The sequence below is a fragment of the Eurytemora carolleeae genome, unplaced genomic scaffold, assembly GCF_000591075.1.
Source record: "Eurytemora carolleeae unplaced genomic scaffold, Eaff_2.0 scaffold768, whole genome shotgun sequence".
In the NCBI taxonomy this organism is placed as follows: Eukaryota; Metazoa; Arthropoda; class Copepoda; order Calanoida; family Temoridae; genus Eurytemora; species Eurytemora carolleeae.
In genome coordinates this window covers 140,675-160,889 of record NW_019396673.1, presented here as the reverse complement: position 1 = coordinate 160,889, position 20,215 = coordinate 140,675, and the positions used below count along the sequence as shown (strand labels likewise).

General features: G+C 30.9%; 1 protein-coding gene across 4 annotated transcripts in view; it reads right to left on the bottom strand.

Moving 5' to 3' along the window:
- Window positions 1–10,664: 10,664 nt before the first annotated feature.
- Window positions 10,665–20,215, bottom strand: part of LOC111707208 (uncharacterized) — a 33,368-nt gene continuing 23,817 nt past the window's right edge. For 3 of the 4 annotated variants that reach the window (XM_023480265.1, XM_023480267.1, XM_023480268.1), the window contains 10 exons: window positions 19,867–19,954; window positions 18,993–19,053; window positions 18,440–18,512; window positions 17,979–18,152; window positions 17,263–17,408; window positions 16,579–16,610; window positions 16,051–16,139; window positions 13,503–13,552; window positions 11,271–11,348; window positions 10,665–10,785 (listed from right to left, as the gene is read on the bottom strand). In XM_023480265.1, the coding sequence (XP_023336033.1) occupies window positions 10,737–10,785; window positions 11,271–11,348; window positions 13,503–13,552; window positions 16,051–16,139; window positions 16,579–16,610; window positions 17,263–17,408; window positions 17,979–18,152; window positions 18,440–18,512; window positions 18,993–19,053; window positions 19,867–19,954 (840 nt within the window). In that variant the 3' untranslated portion in view covers window positions 10,665–10,736. Of the gene's footprint in view, window positions 10,786–11,270; window positions 11,349–13,502; window positions 13,553–16,050; window positions 16,140–16,578; window positions 16,611–17,262; window positions 17,409–17,978; window positions 18,153–18,439; window positions 18,517–18,992; window positions 19,054–19,866; window positions 19,955–20,215 lie in introns of all 4 variants that reach the window. The other variant, XM_023480266.1, reaches the window with a different exon arrangement.

Here is a 20,215-nt window from a genome sequence, read left to right as displayed (position 1 = left end):
TAAGTATCAACTAGTGTAAGTATCAACTAGTGTAAGTATCAACTAGTGTAAGTATCAACTAGTGGAAGTATCAACTAGTGTAAGTATCAACTAGTGGGACTAGTGGATGTATCAACTAGTGGAAGTATGAACTAGTGTAAGTATCAACTAGTGTAAGTATCAACTAGTGTAAGCATCAACTAGTGTAAGTATCAACTAGTGTAAGTATCAACTAGTGTAAGTATCAACCATTGTAAGTATCAACTAGTGGAAGTATCAACTAGTGTAAGTATCAACTAGTGTAAGTATCAACTAGTGGAAGTATCAACTAGTGGAAATCAGCTACTGGAAGTATCAACTAGTGGAAATATCAGCAAGTGAAAGTATCAACTAGTGGAAGTATCAACTAGTGGAAGTATCAACTAGTGGAAATATCAACAAGTGGAAGTTTGAGTTAGTTTCATGAATGTGTAAAGTTTATGTTTTGAATCCAAAATTATCCAATATTCATTCAATCAAAAAATATCAAAAGTTTGACAACAATGCACAATCTGGATAATATAACTTTGGATAGTTTTCTATTTTGGTAACGATGGTTCGGAAAATATAAAAAAATATTCATAAAGTGATTTCTAAATAAACACTAACTTTCATCGTACTGGACTTGGACAGCCTATTATTTTACCCTGCATTAGGGACGCGTGTTTGTGCCTGGAATCAAAGGGATCCCAACTACTCGCAAGCAATTTCGTTGGAAGCTCTAAATAGAGTACATTAGCATGAAATGATGAAACAGATATCATAGTTCGTTCGGTTTCTTCTCAACTAGAGGTTTTTTTTGTAAAATATAATTCCACCAACATTTCGACTAATCTGATTATCAAAATTTGTTTATTGGCTTTTCCAAGCTGAATCCAGCATCAAAAGATACGATGCAACTTGCTCTTGTTCCCAAATTATTTTCCTAGACTGTACAATTGTACTGAATATGGTAGACTGTTGATATTTCAAATTACTAAGTATTTTACATCACAAAAGTAAAAAATATCTAAATATCACGAATTCAAATTGCAAAAAAGTATTAAAGACGAGTAATCAGTTTCTTTAAGGCATTTTTCGGTCATCAAAAACTCGATCTACTTTTTAGTTCTCTGAATCTATGAAAATTTCTGAAATCTCGAAGCTACAAAAAGCCTAAAAAGAAATCTTGGAAGAGTTGAAGCAAATTGTTATAAAATAACACAAGGGAAAATAGATTGCAAAAAAATAGGAGAGAAAAAAACTTATTTTTACTGGCATAAGAGAAGTGTAAAGTCCCAGGCCCAGATATTTATGACATAATATAGTTCAGACAGAGTGAAGTTGTTTTAGTTTATATTTTGAATATCTCCATCTAATATCAATAAATGCACAAAAAGATTAAGTCAAATATATGCATCATCATTGGTTCAACATTGGGACCTCGTAGCTCCTTTAGTTTTGATTTTACGAACAAGTATGTGAATACCAAATTTATCAGAGGCCGAATTTAAAGAAGCTGAGCCGCGGCTTAAATATGGTTGGTTCAACTTTAAATTGTTATCCATTTTTCAAGATTTAAGCCAACGCTCAATTGTAACCGGTTTTTGGGGGATTTGAGACGCGGCTTAAATTAATTAAATTCGGACACAGGATACATATATTATAAATTCAAAAACGTTTAGTTCTTTTTAATAGCTCTGCAATAGGAGTTATGATTGAAATCTACTTTAGTTTGACACAACATGTGTTAGAATACCTTTAGAAACACACACTGCACAATAATCAACAATAAAAATTTGGTCACGTTGACTCCAACCTTTCTCCGAATAAATCCTATTAAACATTGTTTTCCTTTTTGTGAGGCATGTTCTCTCAGATCCCTCCTTAATATCGCTGAACTGCTTGAACTTGTTCTCAAAACTAGATCTAGGAAGAATAGAACCGTTCTCAAAACTAGATTCCCTCCGTATAATTCCCCCCCCCAGAATACATAAAAGGTGTGTTTATGCATTTTCCTGCCGGGCCCGGAGGAAATCATCAATATGAGCCTTTTATAAAATGAATAGATACACAAACATTTAATATATATATACATACTATCAAATATATAAAAATAGCAAAAATACCAAAACCTCAAAACCAAATAATTAAAACTTGGAAGAAACTATAATTTGTTCGTTGAAAATTTTTAATCATTAAAACCATTTTTTCTTCATAATTTTGCCACACACAAAAACGTTCTGGAAACAAGATTTTATTATAATTAAAAAATTTAAAGATAATGTTGGATGATTTAAAAAACTATATTATTCATCAGCCACCAACCACATTTACAAATATGTTTACACAGTAAAGTAGTTCATATAAATACATGCATGTTTTGTTGATAAAGATTTTTTATGCAAAAATCCCAAGACTTTAAACCGATAAAATAGCTTTTGACATTTTTCAACACTTTTTTGTTTGGCATACTGTTTCTTGCGCTGGAAGATTTTTTCTTTTCAGTTTGCCGGATTAAAAAAAATTTCGATAATTTAAATATAATTAAACATTTTTTTTTTTAATTCGGTAATGTATATTGTATATAACCTATAAAATAAAACAAGACATTCATCTCATTTGTATGAAATTTTTTTTCAACGTTCCAAAAATATTTTTGATTTTTATTATCACATTTAATTCTTCAATACCTCAAATCTGAACAAAACTAAAATTTTTAAAATTTTGTTCAAAACTTCGATAATCCCGTTTTTTACTCATCCTGTATAAATCTATATAATAAAGCTCTTCGCTCATATTTTTTTTATTGTATATACAGTGATAGGCAATTATATCACTACAAAAAGACGAATTTTTTATTTGATTGTTAACAAGCTCTTTTTTGGAATTACTGCAAGATTACAACTAATCAAAGAGAAGCTTTTTCAATTGACAGCTTCCCTTGACTTCTATGTTAATGTGTATCCACGATGTTTAACAGCTTGATTTAAATCAAAATTTAAATCGAAAGTCGTTTTCATTGTATTAATATAACCGCCTACCACTGTATGTTAGCTATAGCTAGCCAAATGGCTGGACCGAATAGGCTGATTTTTTTAAGGGAACCCTTCAGGCCATTTTTTTTTCAAAATTCGATTTTAAAAATTCCACGGGCGACGCCGGGTACTTCTAGTCTATATCATAAAGGTCTTCGCTGATATATATTTGTTTGTAAATATGTTAGCTATAGCTGGCCATGCAGCTGGACTGAATGGGCTGATTTTTTTTGAGAGAACCCTTGAGTTAATTATGGTTAAAATTTTTTTCTTTTTCTTTCAAAATTCGATTTAAAAAATTGCACGGGAAACGCCGGGCACTTCGGCTAGTAAACGATATATACAATATACACTATACAATATATATGAAGCAGTAAGCAATGCCAAGATATCAGTATTCAGTACACACTAGTTTTATCTCAACAAAGAATCTAAAATTCTATCAGATAAAGATAAAAGTAATAAAGTTAATCTCTAAAGTGCACTTTAAAAGCACTTTTTTTGGTTTTAAGACAGATTTTTATCATATAAAAAATTAAATATGTTTTTCTTTAGCTGGTTTACCAATATTCCTTACTGCTTTTCAACGTAAGTTTAGAAAATTATGGAAACATATTTTTTTCTAACTTAAAATTATTAATTTTACATTAAAATGATTTACTTGATAAAGAAAATGAACAGAATTTATATACTTTTTCCCTTTTTTATTTTTTTTTTCATTGTTACTTAGATATCTTTAAGAATATATTATTGAACGCCAACGGGCATGTATACTACAATTTCTAAAGAAGTTTCTTGGGAATTAGCTTTATTTTCTTAATAAGTGGGTAGATAGTTTTAGAAAAGGGATAAATATCAACTTCAACTTCATTTTTTTGTAGAGTAAAGTAATCTATATATAAATTTGGCTTGTCTGTCTGTTTGTTTGTATACAAAACGTCAAAACGGCTGAACCGATCGGGCCCAATTTATTTGTGGCACATCACGTGACCACAAGGAAGGTTTATGAATGATAAAAATTTTTTAAAAATGTGTTTTAAAGCGAAGCGTCTTGAATTTCTAGTTTATCATATTCCTGCTAATTATTTTTTACATTTAAGGGATTGTAATTATGACATCGTAATTGTTTACCTTTTACCAGTAGTCTCTAGTTCCCTACCTTCTTCAAACAATCTGGAATTCGAACTCATTTTTTCTAACTTCTGAAACTATAATGTTTTTAATTTTTTCCCTCGTATGATTGATGACACGGGCGTGTACAGGAATTTGCGTAGAGGACTAGATATTCATCATAGTTGTCACTTCTCTATGGGGGGGGGGGGCTTGGACCCCATTGCCCCCGCTGTATACAATTCTGATTGATGAGAAATAAAAACAAATCTACAACTTGGCGGTCCAATTAGTAGAACTTTTAATAATCTAGAAAACAGAATATTTGTCAAAGAAAATTTTTCTTTGATTAGCCCACGCTCTGCTGGTGATATAATAGATCTTTTATTCAATTTGAACCAGACCACAAAATCAAAGCTCGTTACAAGAGGGGNAGTGCATTCTAAGTATATAAGATTAGACTTAAATTGGAAAATTTATAATGATTCATACATTTTCTTAATTTGAAAATATAGTATTAGCAGCTAGAAAACAATTTAAACTCCATTAAGAAAAAAATAGTGTTAACCGCTAATGATGTGAAAATTTTTTGACATTTTTGGCCGAATTCGATAATATATTTTTTCTCTAAAACTTAATATTTTCATGACTTAACATACAGACCCTTATAGTGAGCTATTTATATTAGTTTTGACATTAAATCTTTTTAATAAAGTCAATTAGCAGGAAAAATATAATGATAACCCTGCTTATCATGTAAAACTTAAAATAATTAGCAACTATTATAATTTTGACGTCAAATCTTTATAATAAACGTCTATTAGTGGGGATTAGTGGGGATAATATAATATTTAGCTAAAACATCAAATCCATACTAGATACTAAATCTTAAACAAACAAACCTCCCCAATTTTTGAAAACAAAAATTTAGTTGATTTTTACCAATAAATATATTTTTAACATATTTTTAATTAATCATATATCTAAGTGAATAACCAACTTTGGCAAAAAAAAAATCTACATTAATTCCAAGCAATAAAATTAGCCGTAAGCTTAACAAGCTTTTCTCCTTAAAATTTGTGATTTTCATGAAAGGAAACAAAGAAAGCGTCGTCAAATTTAAGAAAATAAAATTGTTGTGGTTTTAATTTTTAATCTGCAATTTATACAAGAAAGCATTACAATCTAGGAATCTACATTGCACATTTGTGCACACTGTACATTGTACCATGTTTGTGCACACTGTACATTGTACAATGTTTGTGCACACTGTACATTGTACCATGTTTGTGCACACATTACATTGTACCATGTTCGTGCATCGGCACGGAATCTCATTTTGGAAATCCTTAGATGTTGGTTTTCAGTGTTGATTGTTTTGAAAACAATTCAACAATAAATGTTTTAAAATAAAATACTGAGTAGAATAAAGACAATATATGAATTTCCGTCTATTATAATAATTTCGCTCATACATATGTTCGCTATATGCTGGCCATAGCTGACGGAACCCAACGGTAAAATAGACTATACCATGCGCGGGTAAATGGTGGGAGTAAATATGATTCTAAAAAATAATATAAACCTGGGCACTCCAACTAGTGTTTATTAATCTACACAAGATGTCTCTTGGCTCGGATTTAAACAACAACAGTAAGCAAGAAAAGGATCGAATTTTGTTTCCTTTCCAGAAAAATCATATTAAAAATAATTTAATTCAAGGTTTACTTTAAACTAGGTCGGCAGAGTCTATAAAGGGACACTGATCAGCCATTTATAATGGGGAATGTCCGATTCACAACGGTATCATCAAAAGCTTTGACTGATGAAGAACGAATGAGATATCCATAATCTTCTTTAAGAAAAATTTATTATTTTAAATTGTGGTTTCTCTATCTAAAAAATTGCGCAATTAGGCTTAGGAAACAATGAAAAAAACTGCTAGAATTAATCATTTATAAAGGAAGAAAAACGACGATATCTTTTGCATTACTAATAAAACATAAAATAATTAAAACAGATTCTTAAAATCCTAATCTAGGAAAGGTTTCTCTTACAGCATTTACAATACTGAGGGTTTCTATCCGCTCTTCATCTCTCTCTCTCTTTTTCTCCCTAACTCACAACTCTTAGAGAAAATACAAATCTCTTTAACCTGAGTTCGTTTGCTTAAAATATTACTTGGCAAGCTGGTAATAGTAACACAATAGTTTCATAATATTAGGGGTTAAAAGCTAAACAATTTACTTGAAATTAAACATGAGATATATTTAATTTTCAGATATGAAGAAGTAGGTTTTACAGATTGGAGACAGCAAAATCTTAGTGGTTTTACATTTTCTTCCTTTAATGTTTTTTCCTATTTATTGCTTACAGTATTTAAGTGTTATTTTCCACATCATTTAATATAATATAGCATTAGCAGATATAATTTGATAATACCGAAAACTAAGATTATGGTATATTAAGGGACTCTCAACCTTACTTTAGTTGACCTTTAAACCGGAGTTTACAGTGAGACTTGTACGTACTCAATTCACAACACTTTCCTCCAGGGGGGGGGGGGCAGTTGAAGAGATGGTGCCAGATGTATTTTTTTCAGTATTTCGAACAAAAAATATTAGTCTGATTTGAGACCTTTTGATCTCTAGTTGGAGTTTACAAAGTTGGAAATCATCCTACCTTCGTAAGATTGATGGAGTTCTATCTCAAGTTTTTTTTGATGGACTTAAATTGCATAACTTCAATTCAAAGCTGACCCGATGTTCAAAGATACTCTTTAAACCTTTAGCTGATCAATAATATGGTATATATTGTTGTATTTCTAGGTTAAAAAGTATTAAATTATGATTATTCCTCACTGTTTTCCTTAGTAGAAATGCGCAAGTCACTTTTGAAGAAGAATTACATTTGAAAATAATCAGTTTTCAAAATTCTAAACTTTAATATCTAGTAAAAGTAAAGTAACGTAAAAAATTATTTATTTATTAAATAAAACAAAAACATACAAAATAAAGTGTATGAGGAGAAAATATTTAAAACCTCTAAAAGTAGAGGTTGTGGGAATATTTCCCCCCAATTCTAAAATAAGTATAAAAATAGAAATAAAAGGAAAAGGAAAGGATTGATCACACAAAGCGTTTAAGGATACCGTTGTGACTAGGGCATTGATATCTCTGCATGGTGGGTCCCTTTAAACACTTCACTTACCCTCTCGAATCGCAATCTCAACTGTTCCAAATATAGGATGCTTTACTGAAAAGCTTAATAGGAAAGCACTCAAATGGTTTTATCGTCAATCGGGTTATTATTAAAGATTCCTAAGTATAGCAATTTAAGTTTCCTTAGCGGTCAAACTATCGTCCCCCCAAAGTACGTGAACTTCACTGTTTAAGCATTATGATGGAAAGAGCGGGCTCTGTAGATAATTCTTGATCAGACAAAGTTTTACAGAGTACTGTTGTTAATCAGACACCCCACTTTAATTTACGCTAACAGTCCCTTTTCAGTCGTAGTCCTTTTACACTAAAACTTAAAGTTGTGCTAGATCAAATATTATATACTAGGCTTTTCAGGTGCTTCGCGCCCATCTTCTTTTCAATTGTGAACAATTTTCTCTTTGTATACATTGTAAAACAAAAACAAGCACAAAATTTTGGGGATTTTATAAAAAATTAGTGGATTTTCAAAATTTTCAAAAATCAAATTTTGTTAAAGGCAAATATTTGAAAACGTTATCATCCATAAACCTTCCCTGAGGTCATGCTATGTCCAGTCAAAATTTGGGCCCAATCGGTTCAGCCGTTTTGACGTTTATTGGATACAAACAGCCAACCAAAGTATATATAGAAGTTTAATTTTCTAAATTTGTCAATGATTTGTTTATTGAACTCAATGGAAACTTGAGGACATTTTCTATGCATTAATGAAACTTTGCACAAACATATCAGCAAACCTCAATTTAATTCTCATCTATTCAATTCAACTACCCCCCCCCGGGGCTAAACTCCCCCCCCCCCTCCCCGGGGCTAAACTGAAATTTAAATTTGTTCACCCTTGTATCCCCTGTAACCTTGTAATATATATGCTTCTCTCTGACTGCTTTTCATTGACAAAATCTAGAATTCGGTGTTATCTTTTGATGAGGTTTATGTCCAGTTTTGACAAGGATCAATATCCATAAAATATATGGCCTAGATCGGATGGAAAAGTTGGTTCTTATAATCGTTCAAGAGTTTTATAGAAGCTGAGGTTGGGATTAATGAATAGTGACAATGATCAGGGTGGCCAAAACTTTTTTGAACACATCCGTACAAAAATCCGTACATTTTCAGAAGAAATCCGTACAATCCGTACAATTTTCGAAAAACAATCCGTACAATTTTTTTTTAAAAATCCGTACAATCCGTACATTTTTTTTAAAAATCTGTACAATCAGTACAATTTTCGAAAAAAATCCCATTTTTGAAAAAAACATTCAAATTCAATTTTTCATTCATTGTCTTTTGTATACAGGATACTGTATACAGGGTACAGGATACAGGATACAGGATACAGGATACAGGATACAGGATACTGGATACTGGGTACATGATACTGGGTACATGATACTGGGTACATGATACTGGGTACATGATACTGGGTACATGATACTGGGTACATGATACTGGGTACATGATACTGGGTACATGATACTGGGTACATGATACTGGGTACATGATACTGGGTACATGATACTGGGTACATGATACTGGGTACATGATACTGGGTACATGATACTGGGTACATGATACTGGGTACATGATACTGGGTACATGATACTGGGTACATGATACTGGGTACATGATACTGGGTACATGATACTGGGTACATGATACTGGGTACATGATACTGGGTACATGATACTGGGTACATGATACTGGGTACAGGATACTGGGTACAGGATACTGGGTACAGGATACTGGGTACAGGATACTGGGTACAGGATACTGGGTACAGGATACTGGGTACAGGATACTGGGTACAGGATACTGGAACATCTTCTTGAATAAGCAATCAAATAAGTACTTATGGAACATATTCTCAAATAAACACTTCTTGGACATATCTCGAAAATTATGAATCAATTTTGATTGACAATTGAAACATCAATGAATCTAATATTATTTAGAATGCAGAAATAAGTTAAACTAACTTCATTTTGACGAGAATTTTTTTTTAATTTTCATGAAAAATTTGCTGAAATGAGTGAAAATTTAAAAAAAACGGTGTATTTTCCAGGATAAAAATCCGTACAATTTGAAAACAAATCCGTACAATTTTAGGGTTAAAAAAAATCAATCCGTACAATCCGTACATTTTGGCCACCCTGAATGATTGTCTTAATATTATCTATCTATCAGATAAAAACTTACGTTAGACATTTAACGGCCGAACTATCGTCCCCAAAAGTATGTTATTTAGGATGGACCTTGTTCTGCCTTGTTCATACGTTCGTGGAAAAAGAAATTGCTCAGTCTGATTCGTCTGATTATAGGTTTCAGCGGAGCACCATGCAAAGATGCAAAGATGTGCACGCGTACACGAACAAATAGAATAGTATTTTGCCAATTACTCCTTTTAAAGTTTATTTAGACACAATTGCACGTTGCATTTTAAAATGAAAATGCTGAGGGTTTTAAAAAATATTAGTAAGGTGGTGATGTAAAATATGATGAATAACTTCCAGAGTTGTCTATAATTGGGGGGGTTCCGATAAACACTGACAGACATACTGACAATCGATTTTTTTTGTCGAGATTTGGCAATGTGAAATAAAAAAAGGGTTTAAGCCGTATGGCATTCAAAACGTTACATTTTCTGAATCTCATTATTTAAAGAAGGTGTTCAACTTTTTTTTAAAATGAAATATTAAAAATTTCCTAAATCATGACCTAATATCCGCTTACATAAATTCATAACATTTTTGATCTCTCTTCAACAGGTTTTCAATAAGAGGAGTTATGATTAAAAATATACAAGATTCTTCAGATAGATTTTTATAGACACGGAGTTTCTTCCCGATATATTTACGGCTCCTATACGAATAAGTCCATGTCGTCTGACATAGTTTTCGAACAGTGTGATGAATGCTCACAAACTCCATTATTCACAATTACCAAATAGCTGGCAAATAAATATCAATCTTAATTTACAATTTATCTTAGTGTAACGTGAATATGTTCAAGGTCAATGATGATTTCTAGGTGTTTCTCATATTACCATGTTCATTGCACACAATGACTTCACTAGAAGTGGGGAATTAATTCATTTGGTGTACTGTTCTGTTCTGCCTTGATGTCGGTCTGGTACCTTATTTAGACCCGAGTTCTTAGTGATTGGAACACCCTGTAGAATTGTTATATCACACCTTGTTATCCAACATATCATTCTATCTTGAGAAATAGGGTTATATAAATTTTAATGGATTTAAAGAAGAAGTAGATAAAAATACCTCGACGAAACTGTGTAAAACATTGATAATAGTTTGTCATAATAGTTTATTCAACTATAATATGTTCAGAATACATGAATTTGCAGAATATATAAACTTCAATATCTTCTCCGTTTACTTGAAGGAGTAACTCGGCTCCGCACACCCCTGTAAAATATAGTTTATTATCAGAAGATGCCATTTTAATTTTTTTTTTTATTTATTACTTTTTTTTTGAACTTATTCCATAACTTTGGAGGTATTAAAGAATTTATAAAATGTTGTCTTGACAATTTTTCAATGGGTTTTATACTATTATACTTAAATTTTAGTTATTTTAAAATAAAATGTGGGAACAGTTTGAAAGAACTCCATATAATTTTAAACATTTTAAACATACAATCTGCCAGTTAAAAAACTAAATATCTGCAGCATTCCATTATCTGTAGGTTTAGAAGACGACATTTATAAATTGTTCCGATGTCTCCAAAGTTCTGGGTTAAACTGTATGATTCAGCTTAGTCAGCATGTAAATCAATACAATGTCGGTTAGGTTAAGTTAGGTTAGGTTAGTAAAATGGTGATATAATACAATTCCAGTGGCTGATAATTTTCCTCTATATGTTCCTCCATGATTTAGTAAAAATATTAACCTGGCTTGACACTCCTCTATATGTTCCTCCATGACGAAATCAGGAATCAGCTGTTCGCAGAAATCACACTTACTCTGACTAATTAAATAATTATAAATCATTAATCAATCAATGAATCAATTATCATTAGCTAAGATTTCAGGCGCTTTACGCCCCTTTTTCAAAGAAGAGTCTTTCATTTTCTTTAGCCAAAATTGCACATCAATAAAACCTTAGTGGGGCCATACAATTACACAGTTGAATATTTAAGCCTGTTTTTTAAGCATATAAAAGTTACGAGAGCAAGGGTCGAGAAATCTGTTGCAGAAAGATTAAAAGTAATAACATGAAGCCATTCATATCATGTAGTTTTTATTGACACATTAAAAAATTACGCCATTTTATATCAATTTACCTTTTTTGTGTGAAATAAATCTAAATAACGAAAACACTTTATTAATATTATTTTTGAGGACCTGAAGATTTTCCAATGTTTACATTGTTCATTCGATGCATATTTTAAAAAATATATTTAAGGTGCAGATTGCAGAATATTAAAGGCCAGATCTATTATTTAAGACCAAAACTTTTTGTTTTAACGTTTGTTTTCATGAACTAAGATGTTTTTCTACATCTGCAGCAACAGAAAAATTAATGCGATTAAATGGAAAATATTTTTATCTATTTATCTCTAGGTTTCCAAAGTGTACAATGTACATATATGGGTAACAACATGCATTCATTCTCCACTTTAATAAAGTACCAACACATAAATATTGTTTAAAACCTTGCTTAGAATATTTACAAATAAAAACGCACTCCTGCAAGAAGTTGATAAATATTATTAGTTTGTTTGGATTCCAATTCAATGAACGTTTAAACGGCTGAGCCAAATGTTTTGAGGGGCCTAACATTTTACTGGTCAAAAATCCGAATTATTTTTGCATTTTTTAATAAAAAAATTTACTAACTAACATGGAAAACAAATAACCCTGTTCCTATCTATTTTTAATATATCTGCTTAGTTTTCTAAAAGAATAAATAAAGATCATCTATTCACTTTCCTAGTTTTATTGGATCAAACAAGAATTGGAATGTAAATATTAAATGGAAATATACAATATAAGAATATAAGTATGATAAAATATAAATTCCAAAGAATAAATATTAAACTTATTCAATACCCCCCGGCCCATCAGGTATTTTAAACATTACCCTCGATACAAATAAAAAAATCAGGCCTCTGAAAAAAAAAAAAATTTTAAATGTCTATTTTGCTCCCCATACAGCTTGTTAAGGTTTGATGAACCGAGATTAAATGAAAGGCAAATACAATAAATAAAAGCATCTTTTTTAAAACGCAGTAATGATGAAGGTATAAAAATTCAACGTTAATCGTTTTGAATCCGTACTTTAGATAGAAGAAGAAAAAAGTGTGATAGTTAAATAATTTTTTAATACTTTTCATTGGAAGTCAGTTTTTTTTCAAGTGATCCTCCTGCAAAGATAACGGTACCCTTGAAACCTTTATTTGGCCAATAATGTAGAAATTTTGACGTTTTTATTATGATTATTATTTTTCGGGAGGTAAAAATACGCAAGCCAGTCTTGTACAGAAACTAGACTTGAAAATAATCAGTTTACAAAATTGTGAACATAATTCATAATTGATCAGATAAAGCTTTGAAGGGTACCGTTGTGAATTGGGTATTAAAATCTTTCTATAGAGGGTTATTTAAAAATAAAATTATGCTTAAAACGCTTTAAGTGGTAAAAAAATGCACCCATCTCCTAAAAAAAGTAAGCATTTCAGTTATTATATTTTGCCTCAATAGTAATGTTATTAAATTTTTTAGAAAATGTAAAAATTACAGAATTTTAATAAAAAATAATTTATATCAAAATTTACAAAATTTAAATAACTTTTAAGAAAAACAGAATAGACATATATTATTAATAACTAGACTTCCAAGGTGAGTCGCCTCTTTTTTGCAATAAACTTAGCTTAAAAGTTTCTTGCAACCTTGCACTTCATATTTCTGATTAAAAAAAAAATTTGTAAAAAATTAAATTTTTTTCGATTTTATGGACGAATTTCCGAAGTTTTCTAATCTCAACCGGACCTAATCTTTTCTTGGGGTAATGTGAGTTGCCACAAAAAAATAAACATGACCGAGTCTGCCAGACTGCCATTTATTGGATACAAACGTAAAACCAATAAACAAACTTAATCTAATGAAGCCATAAAATTACCTGTCCATAACATTAACATGAAGTCCATTTCCTCCATTCAAAGCCAACCCCTGAAAAATAGAATGCATTAGTCTTTATCTAGTAAGGAATGAACTTTAAGCTTTATACAGGGTTACCCTCAAAGGATGAGACTTCAGAGACGACGGAAGTAACACTGTCTCATCATATTCATAATTCCCTGAACTCTAAACGTGTTTCTTTCTTTTCAAAAACATAAAATAAGCAATCGAACTAAATTACAGACAGAAGACTTAATATAACCTTGGGATCGTCATATCCTTATAGCTCCCAGTCGTCTTTGCAGTCTTATTCTTTGTGTGTGTGGGGGGGTAACCCTGTATTCAAACCAGTTTTCGTTATAAGAGTCAACTTACTCAACTTAGAACGTTTAAACCAAACAAAAAACATTTCCACTTACACTTACACTTACACTTAGTTCGCCAATCAAAACTTAAGACAAATTATTCAAGGGGTTCGTGACTTTGTATAGTTTGTGAAAAAATTCTTACTAGCCAGGGCTACACCCTAACCATTTACATTTGTTTTAATTGGCCTGCCCTCCTGAATATAATAAATACATTTTATTTTTAGAAATTAACAAATAACTAATACACAACACAAAGCACAAAGTAATTAAGAAAAAAAGATGGAAAAAAGGTAAATTTTAAGGAAAGGTATAGTAAGGTGGAAAGTAGAAGGAAAAAAGAAGAAACCCCAGCACTGAACAATCCAATTTTTATACATAATATCTTAAAAAACCAACAAATAACATGAGTAGTGGTTTCTGTTTATACATTAAAGTTAAGGGATTGACAATACACGAGTTCCGACCTCAGAGCTGAAAACTTTAGAATCCTGTACTTCGTATCCTGAAAGGTGTATAAAATTCAACCAACAGAGTCGCGTATACGAAGCCGATAAATTTGAAATTTTGCGCTCCATTTAAGATTATATACAGAAACAGGAGGGACTCTCTAAATTAAAAAAAACGGGTTTTGATTTTTCTCTACTATATCCAAAAAAGAACGGTTTAAGAAGAAAATCAAAAGTGTGTCCGTTGGATACTCAGATTAAATAATTTGGATTAAGGATATCTCATTCTTAAGTTTTCAGTTCAGATCTTGTTTGATTTCTAGTTTTATGTTTAGGCCAATGTCAGAAAATTCAAAAGTTTGAAAGAGCTGTAAAATACTTCTGGAAATAATATAGTCAAGTTTCTTGAACAAGTCAAGTTGTAACTTTCAAATTCATTTGTGAATTGCACACAGTTGATTAATTTTTCAAATATATGATATACCAGATTGGAAACTCAGCTCCACATGGAAACTAATAACTAAATTTAAAAAAATCATAGATCATTAGTGAGTCAATTTATTATTTTTTTAAACATGTTAATATGGTTATCATGATGCGTCTCAAACCACTGCACTTAATACCATCCATTTGTCCGTTTCTAGATATTTAAAAAACTGTTTGATTTAATACTCGGACAAAGAACCAGGGTTTGCTTAAAATTTTATTCATTTTGAAAGGATTTTACGATTTCAACTTTTCTAAACTCAATGTGTCAAGACGAGAATTTTGACAATTATTTTTCTCGCTTACATAAGTGGTTTCAGATGCACACAAAAATGTTTATGAGTTTGAAAATTGTGTCAAGTATATTTATCCCAAAAGTCCCCTATATTTTAACCATTAATATTTATATAGATACTTAATGTTTGATTAACAATAAAGCTTGATTTGTAAATATCTTACAAATTTTATGAAATCAAAAAAAATCAGTTAAAGTTAAAATTTGCCAAAATAGCTATAAAATGGAATAATCTTTATGATAAAATCATATTTGCAAAATATGGATGAAAATATTCAAATTTAGAAATTCCAAAGACAAGATTAATATTCCAATTTACATATTTTCAAGGTTCACTATTTTATAGCAGCTAGGAGAATATACCATTATACTGTATACAAGAATATTTCAGTATTTACCATATCCAATATTGCATACTTAAGTCAAACTTTGATAAATTCAAATCAGATCTTTTTTTTATCGTATTCGAATATGTTTGTTAATTTTTAAAATTGTTTAAAACTGTAAAATAATTTGTAAAAAAAATTAATCGAAAATAAGTATTTAAGATCTGGCACACTGCTCCGCTACTTTTTTTACTTACCAGAATGTCGATCAGATATTTGTTCTAGTATTTAAAAGCATACTTTGCTTAGCTACCTTATACTTCCTAGCATCCTGAAGCATGCTACAGCTGAAGTCTTTTGCTAAATAGCATGCCAAATAAATTATAATTCTATTGCTTTGCATATTTCTCATCTACCACTTATACCTAGCATTCTATATCATGCTTAGCTATTAAGTGTGGCTAGCATCCTCGATTTCTCAAGCATACATTGCTAAGCAGCAGTAAAATACATGGCATCCTAAAGCATGCTTTTAAATACTACATTGCATGCTGCTCAATTTCTAAATCTACTATATTGCATCTGTTTATTTCAAGCATGGCATGCTCTTTTGCTACTGTTTTTCTACCTGGCATCCTGAAGCATGCTCAGCTAACTCAGCAGTTGGTAGCAATCTATCACACACTGGACATTCTCTAAAAGCTGGACGAAGTGTTCCTAAAACGTAATAAACTGTTCTTCATCGTAAACTGCACAGTTGCATACTCAAGTGTTGTACAGTTAATTGTACAGAACAATTAGTACATTAAGTATATACAATGGGCTTCTGTTACTAAATGTAAACATGGTTAATTTTAGATCTAATTGAGATCTGAATAATGCTACTCTATGAATTTATATGGACGCTATGGGCCTATAAGACGTTTTATCAATTTTTTCCTTTTATATGCAACAGATAAAAGTACAACTAGTAGTAATCGATATCGAATTCAATTCTATTTCAGCCTTTCAGCGAACACTCCCTTTAAATATATAACCGTTTAGTTATATAATTATAAAAACAAGGGTATAGAAATAACTTTCCAGAACATTACCTTTTAAAAGATTTTTTTCAATATCATTTAATTTTTAGAAAACTATTAAGTAAATGATTTACCTGCTTTACTGAAAGCTCTTGGAGTAGGCTCACTATGGTTAAATCAAATTAATTTTTTTAATATTCATAGAAACATTTTTCCACCAATTGTGCAGAAAAATTCAAAATTGAAGTGTGGTTTAAAATCCAATGAGTGTAGGTTGACATAACATCAGTACTTCATTTAGTATCAAATTTGTCTTAATCCAAATAAAACCAGAAAGGACATACTTAAAAATTTGTACAAAATCAACCAAATTTATTTAGTAGAACTATATTTTAACTAAGTAATGTGTACATGGAACTTCCTTGACAACGTGAAGGAAAATCTCGAATTTCTAATTAATCTGAACAAATGAATCAGGTTAATTAGAACTTATTGATTCCTAACTACACTTACTCCACTATATTCGATAATATGGTAGTTTAAGAGACTGTACATGTAATTTCAAGTGACTCTCCATATATTATGTGGCATGTACGGTTCACAACGGTACCATAAAAACCTTTGTCAGCGGATTTCTGCTGCTCAAAGAAAAATGGAGTTAATGTCAGAATAAAACACTTTTCAAGATAGAAAACTAAGATGATTCCCAAATATCTTATCAGATACAGGTTACAAAGGTTACGATGCCCCTCTTTAATTGGCGGGTCACTTATAATTATAACGACAGGATAATTAGTATAATTTAGTATAATTTGTTCCTGCCACATGAAGAGGCGTGGGTGGGAAGAAGGTGGGGTTCCATACTATCCCCGCACAGGGGGCAGGTCCCTAGGGGTGTTGCAGAGGAAGGTGTGGAGGGAGAAGGAGGGGCTGATAATATACCATCACACTCGGATGCATGATCCTAGGAGTTCAGTTCAGATATAATTTTTAATCAATATAATTGTTTGGGATTTTTGGAAATATAGTTGACTATCGACGCTTTTATTTTTGAATTAAAAATAAATCAGACTTAAATCAGATTTCCCTAACTGGGCTCTCAAAATCAAGAAGTCACGATTAAACTGAATCAAGATAATAATGAATTATGATGCTTCTAACTGTCACAGCTTTTACAATAAGAACCATAAAATTCTGGAAGAGGAAAACGACATTTAAGCAATCTGTGAACTTATTTTGTTATAAAGCAAAGGGGTTTATCAGTAGCGTGAAATGGTCTGTGTGCACTGCACAATCATGCTCCTTGGATTAATCAAAATCAAACATTGAGCCTAAAAGTCGTCTTCCTTTCTCCAATTTGATGGGTTCCCATTTAGAATTACATAATCTGCTGATAAGAATCAGGCTTTATACAATCGATGAGCTTCAAAATGAGCTCGACGCGACTGGCCCCAGGAGAAGAAGTTAAACCAGGCGTACCTAGTTCAACTACCTTTCTCGCATTCATAAAATCATAACTCTAAATATCACCAACCTGTAGTTCAGTAAACGGGAATAACTGACTGCATAAGGGACATTCTCCAAAATCTGGGTTGAACTCAATCTTACTGGAATTTTGTTTTGAACTTGCTGGGTGTTCAGTTAGATTATCTACATCAATCATTTCTTCAATATCATCCTTTAACAAGTCAAACTCAGACACAGCAGCCTTAATCATATTTAAGTAAGAAAAAATACGTATCCCAGAAGTACTTCGATCAAATCTTTATGATTCATTATGAATAAACTAGTTAACGGAATTTTGATATTGAAAAAAGAAAATTTCTCTTCAAATATGGAAAATTTCCCTATTCGGGAAATTAAAAATTCAATATTAGTAAATTTACAAATAAAAATAACTTTACAAAAATATGAAGTGCTGTTTAGTAAATTTGTGAACCAAATAAAACTGTTAATGTTAATAACCCAATAAAAATATTAACTCCAAGATCTTACCTGTTCTGTGTTAAGTAGAAGATAAGCCTGAAGAGATAATTGATCTCGATGAACCTGCTGTGAAGTATAATCTCTAATCGATTAAACAATACTGAGGCCGAATTTAAAGAATTTGAGCCGCAGTATAAATTTAAGCCACGGCTCAAATTTTGGTAGTTCCACTTCAATTTTTATTACATTTCTTAGATTTAAGCGGCGCTCAATTGAAACCGGATTTTGGGGGATTTGAGACGCGGCTTGAATTCATAAAATTCGGACACTGTATGTATACTTTTCTTATATACACATCCAACTTAATCCCCTGCCGAGGATTATTCTAATTCGTACTTTAAAGGGTCTGTAGACGTAATTTTAACTTTCCTCCTTATTTAAGAGCGTCATGTTCAATTAAAAGCAGTACCCTCTGATCATCTTTGACGGACAACTATTAGTATAGAGTGCAGTGTACTGTAGTGTACTGCATACACAACATGCAATTCTTTTATAATTGATTATCTTAGAAAATCAGATCATTATCTTTTTAAGGTATTTAGTATAAAACAGTAATGGTTTCCTGAATAGTTTTTCTTTATGTTCATCTTTAACATCTGGTGGATAGAACTCATTCTTGTAAACTAAAAAAAGATATATATAATATATAATTAAAAATATTAAGATAAAAGTTGGAATGCAATATTAATAAGGGGGTAATCATATAACAAAGCTTGGGGGGAAAAATCGAACATGGTTCTCCTCTTCCCATTTTTAATGTTATCTGCTCAATAAATCATGTCACCCAAATCAGTGATAAAATAAAATATTGTTGAAAAGGAGGCGGAAGTAATTCTTTACAGAATATACACTTTTGTATTAATCTTTTTGTTTATAAAATATGTACTGCAGTTAATTGGAGGAATTTAAACAAACTTAACTTCAGCAGCACTGGGGTTATTTAATTAAAAAAAAACTTTTTTCTTCAAATATTTTTTTTTTCACATAATATTCCAATCGATTCAAATTAAAAAAAAACTTATTAAATGGATGTCAGATTAAGTGAGTCTTTGCAATATATTTTTACCATTTAAAAATAAAGTATAATTTTTTAATTTAGTTATTATTTATTAGAGAATAACAGTTGAATTTCAAGCGTAAAGAATAATGTGAAGATTCGTAAAAAAACAGCAAAATAAAAACATTTTATTTGCTCAATGTGCCACTATTTTTATTCAACTTGCTAAACCAAAATAAATTTTCCCTAATTGGGGAAAAAAATTGTTGTTTACGATGTCAAGTCAAATTTTTATTTTTCCCCTAGACCATGGTGTGTGTGTGTAAATCTTAGAAAAAATACCCTTCTAAGCTTAAATTTTTTTACATAACAAAACTATAAAACTGTCTCCAAAACCTGAAACAAATATCTGAATGTATTTACCACTATCAATATTTACCTAAATGAATGTCTGTTCCAACTTTGTAAAATACAACCGGAACCATCTTCTCAACAACTAGTTGCATTCCACCCTTCAAAGGGAGTTCCTAAATAAACTTTATGTATTATAAAACTTGTTTAAAACTAGTTTTTAATAGAAAACAAATCTTGAAAACTTTAAAGAGACCTCCTGTTTATACCTTAAAAAAAATTTAAAATTGGTTGCATTCCATTCTGTACAGGGAGTTCTATTATAAACTTGATAAAATGGACATATTTTAACAACTACAGGGTGTCCCACATCAAATTAGACCGCGTCAATGGGTCTAAATTACGATTTGGGGGGAAAATCAGAAAATTTAAGAAGA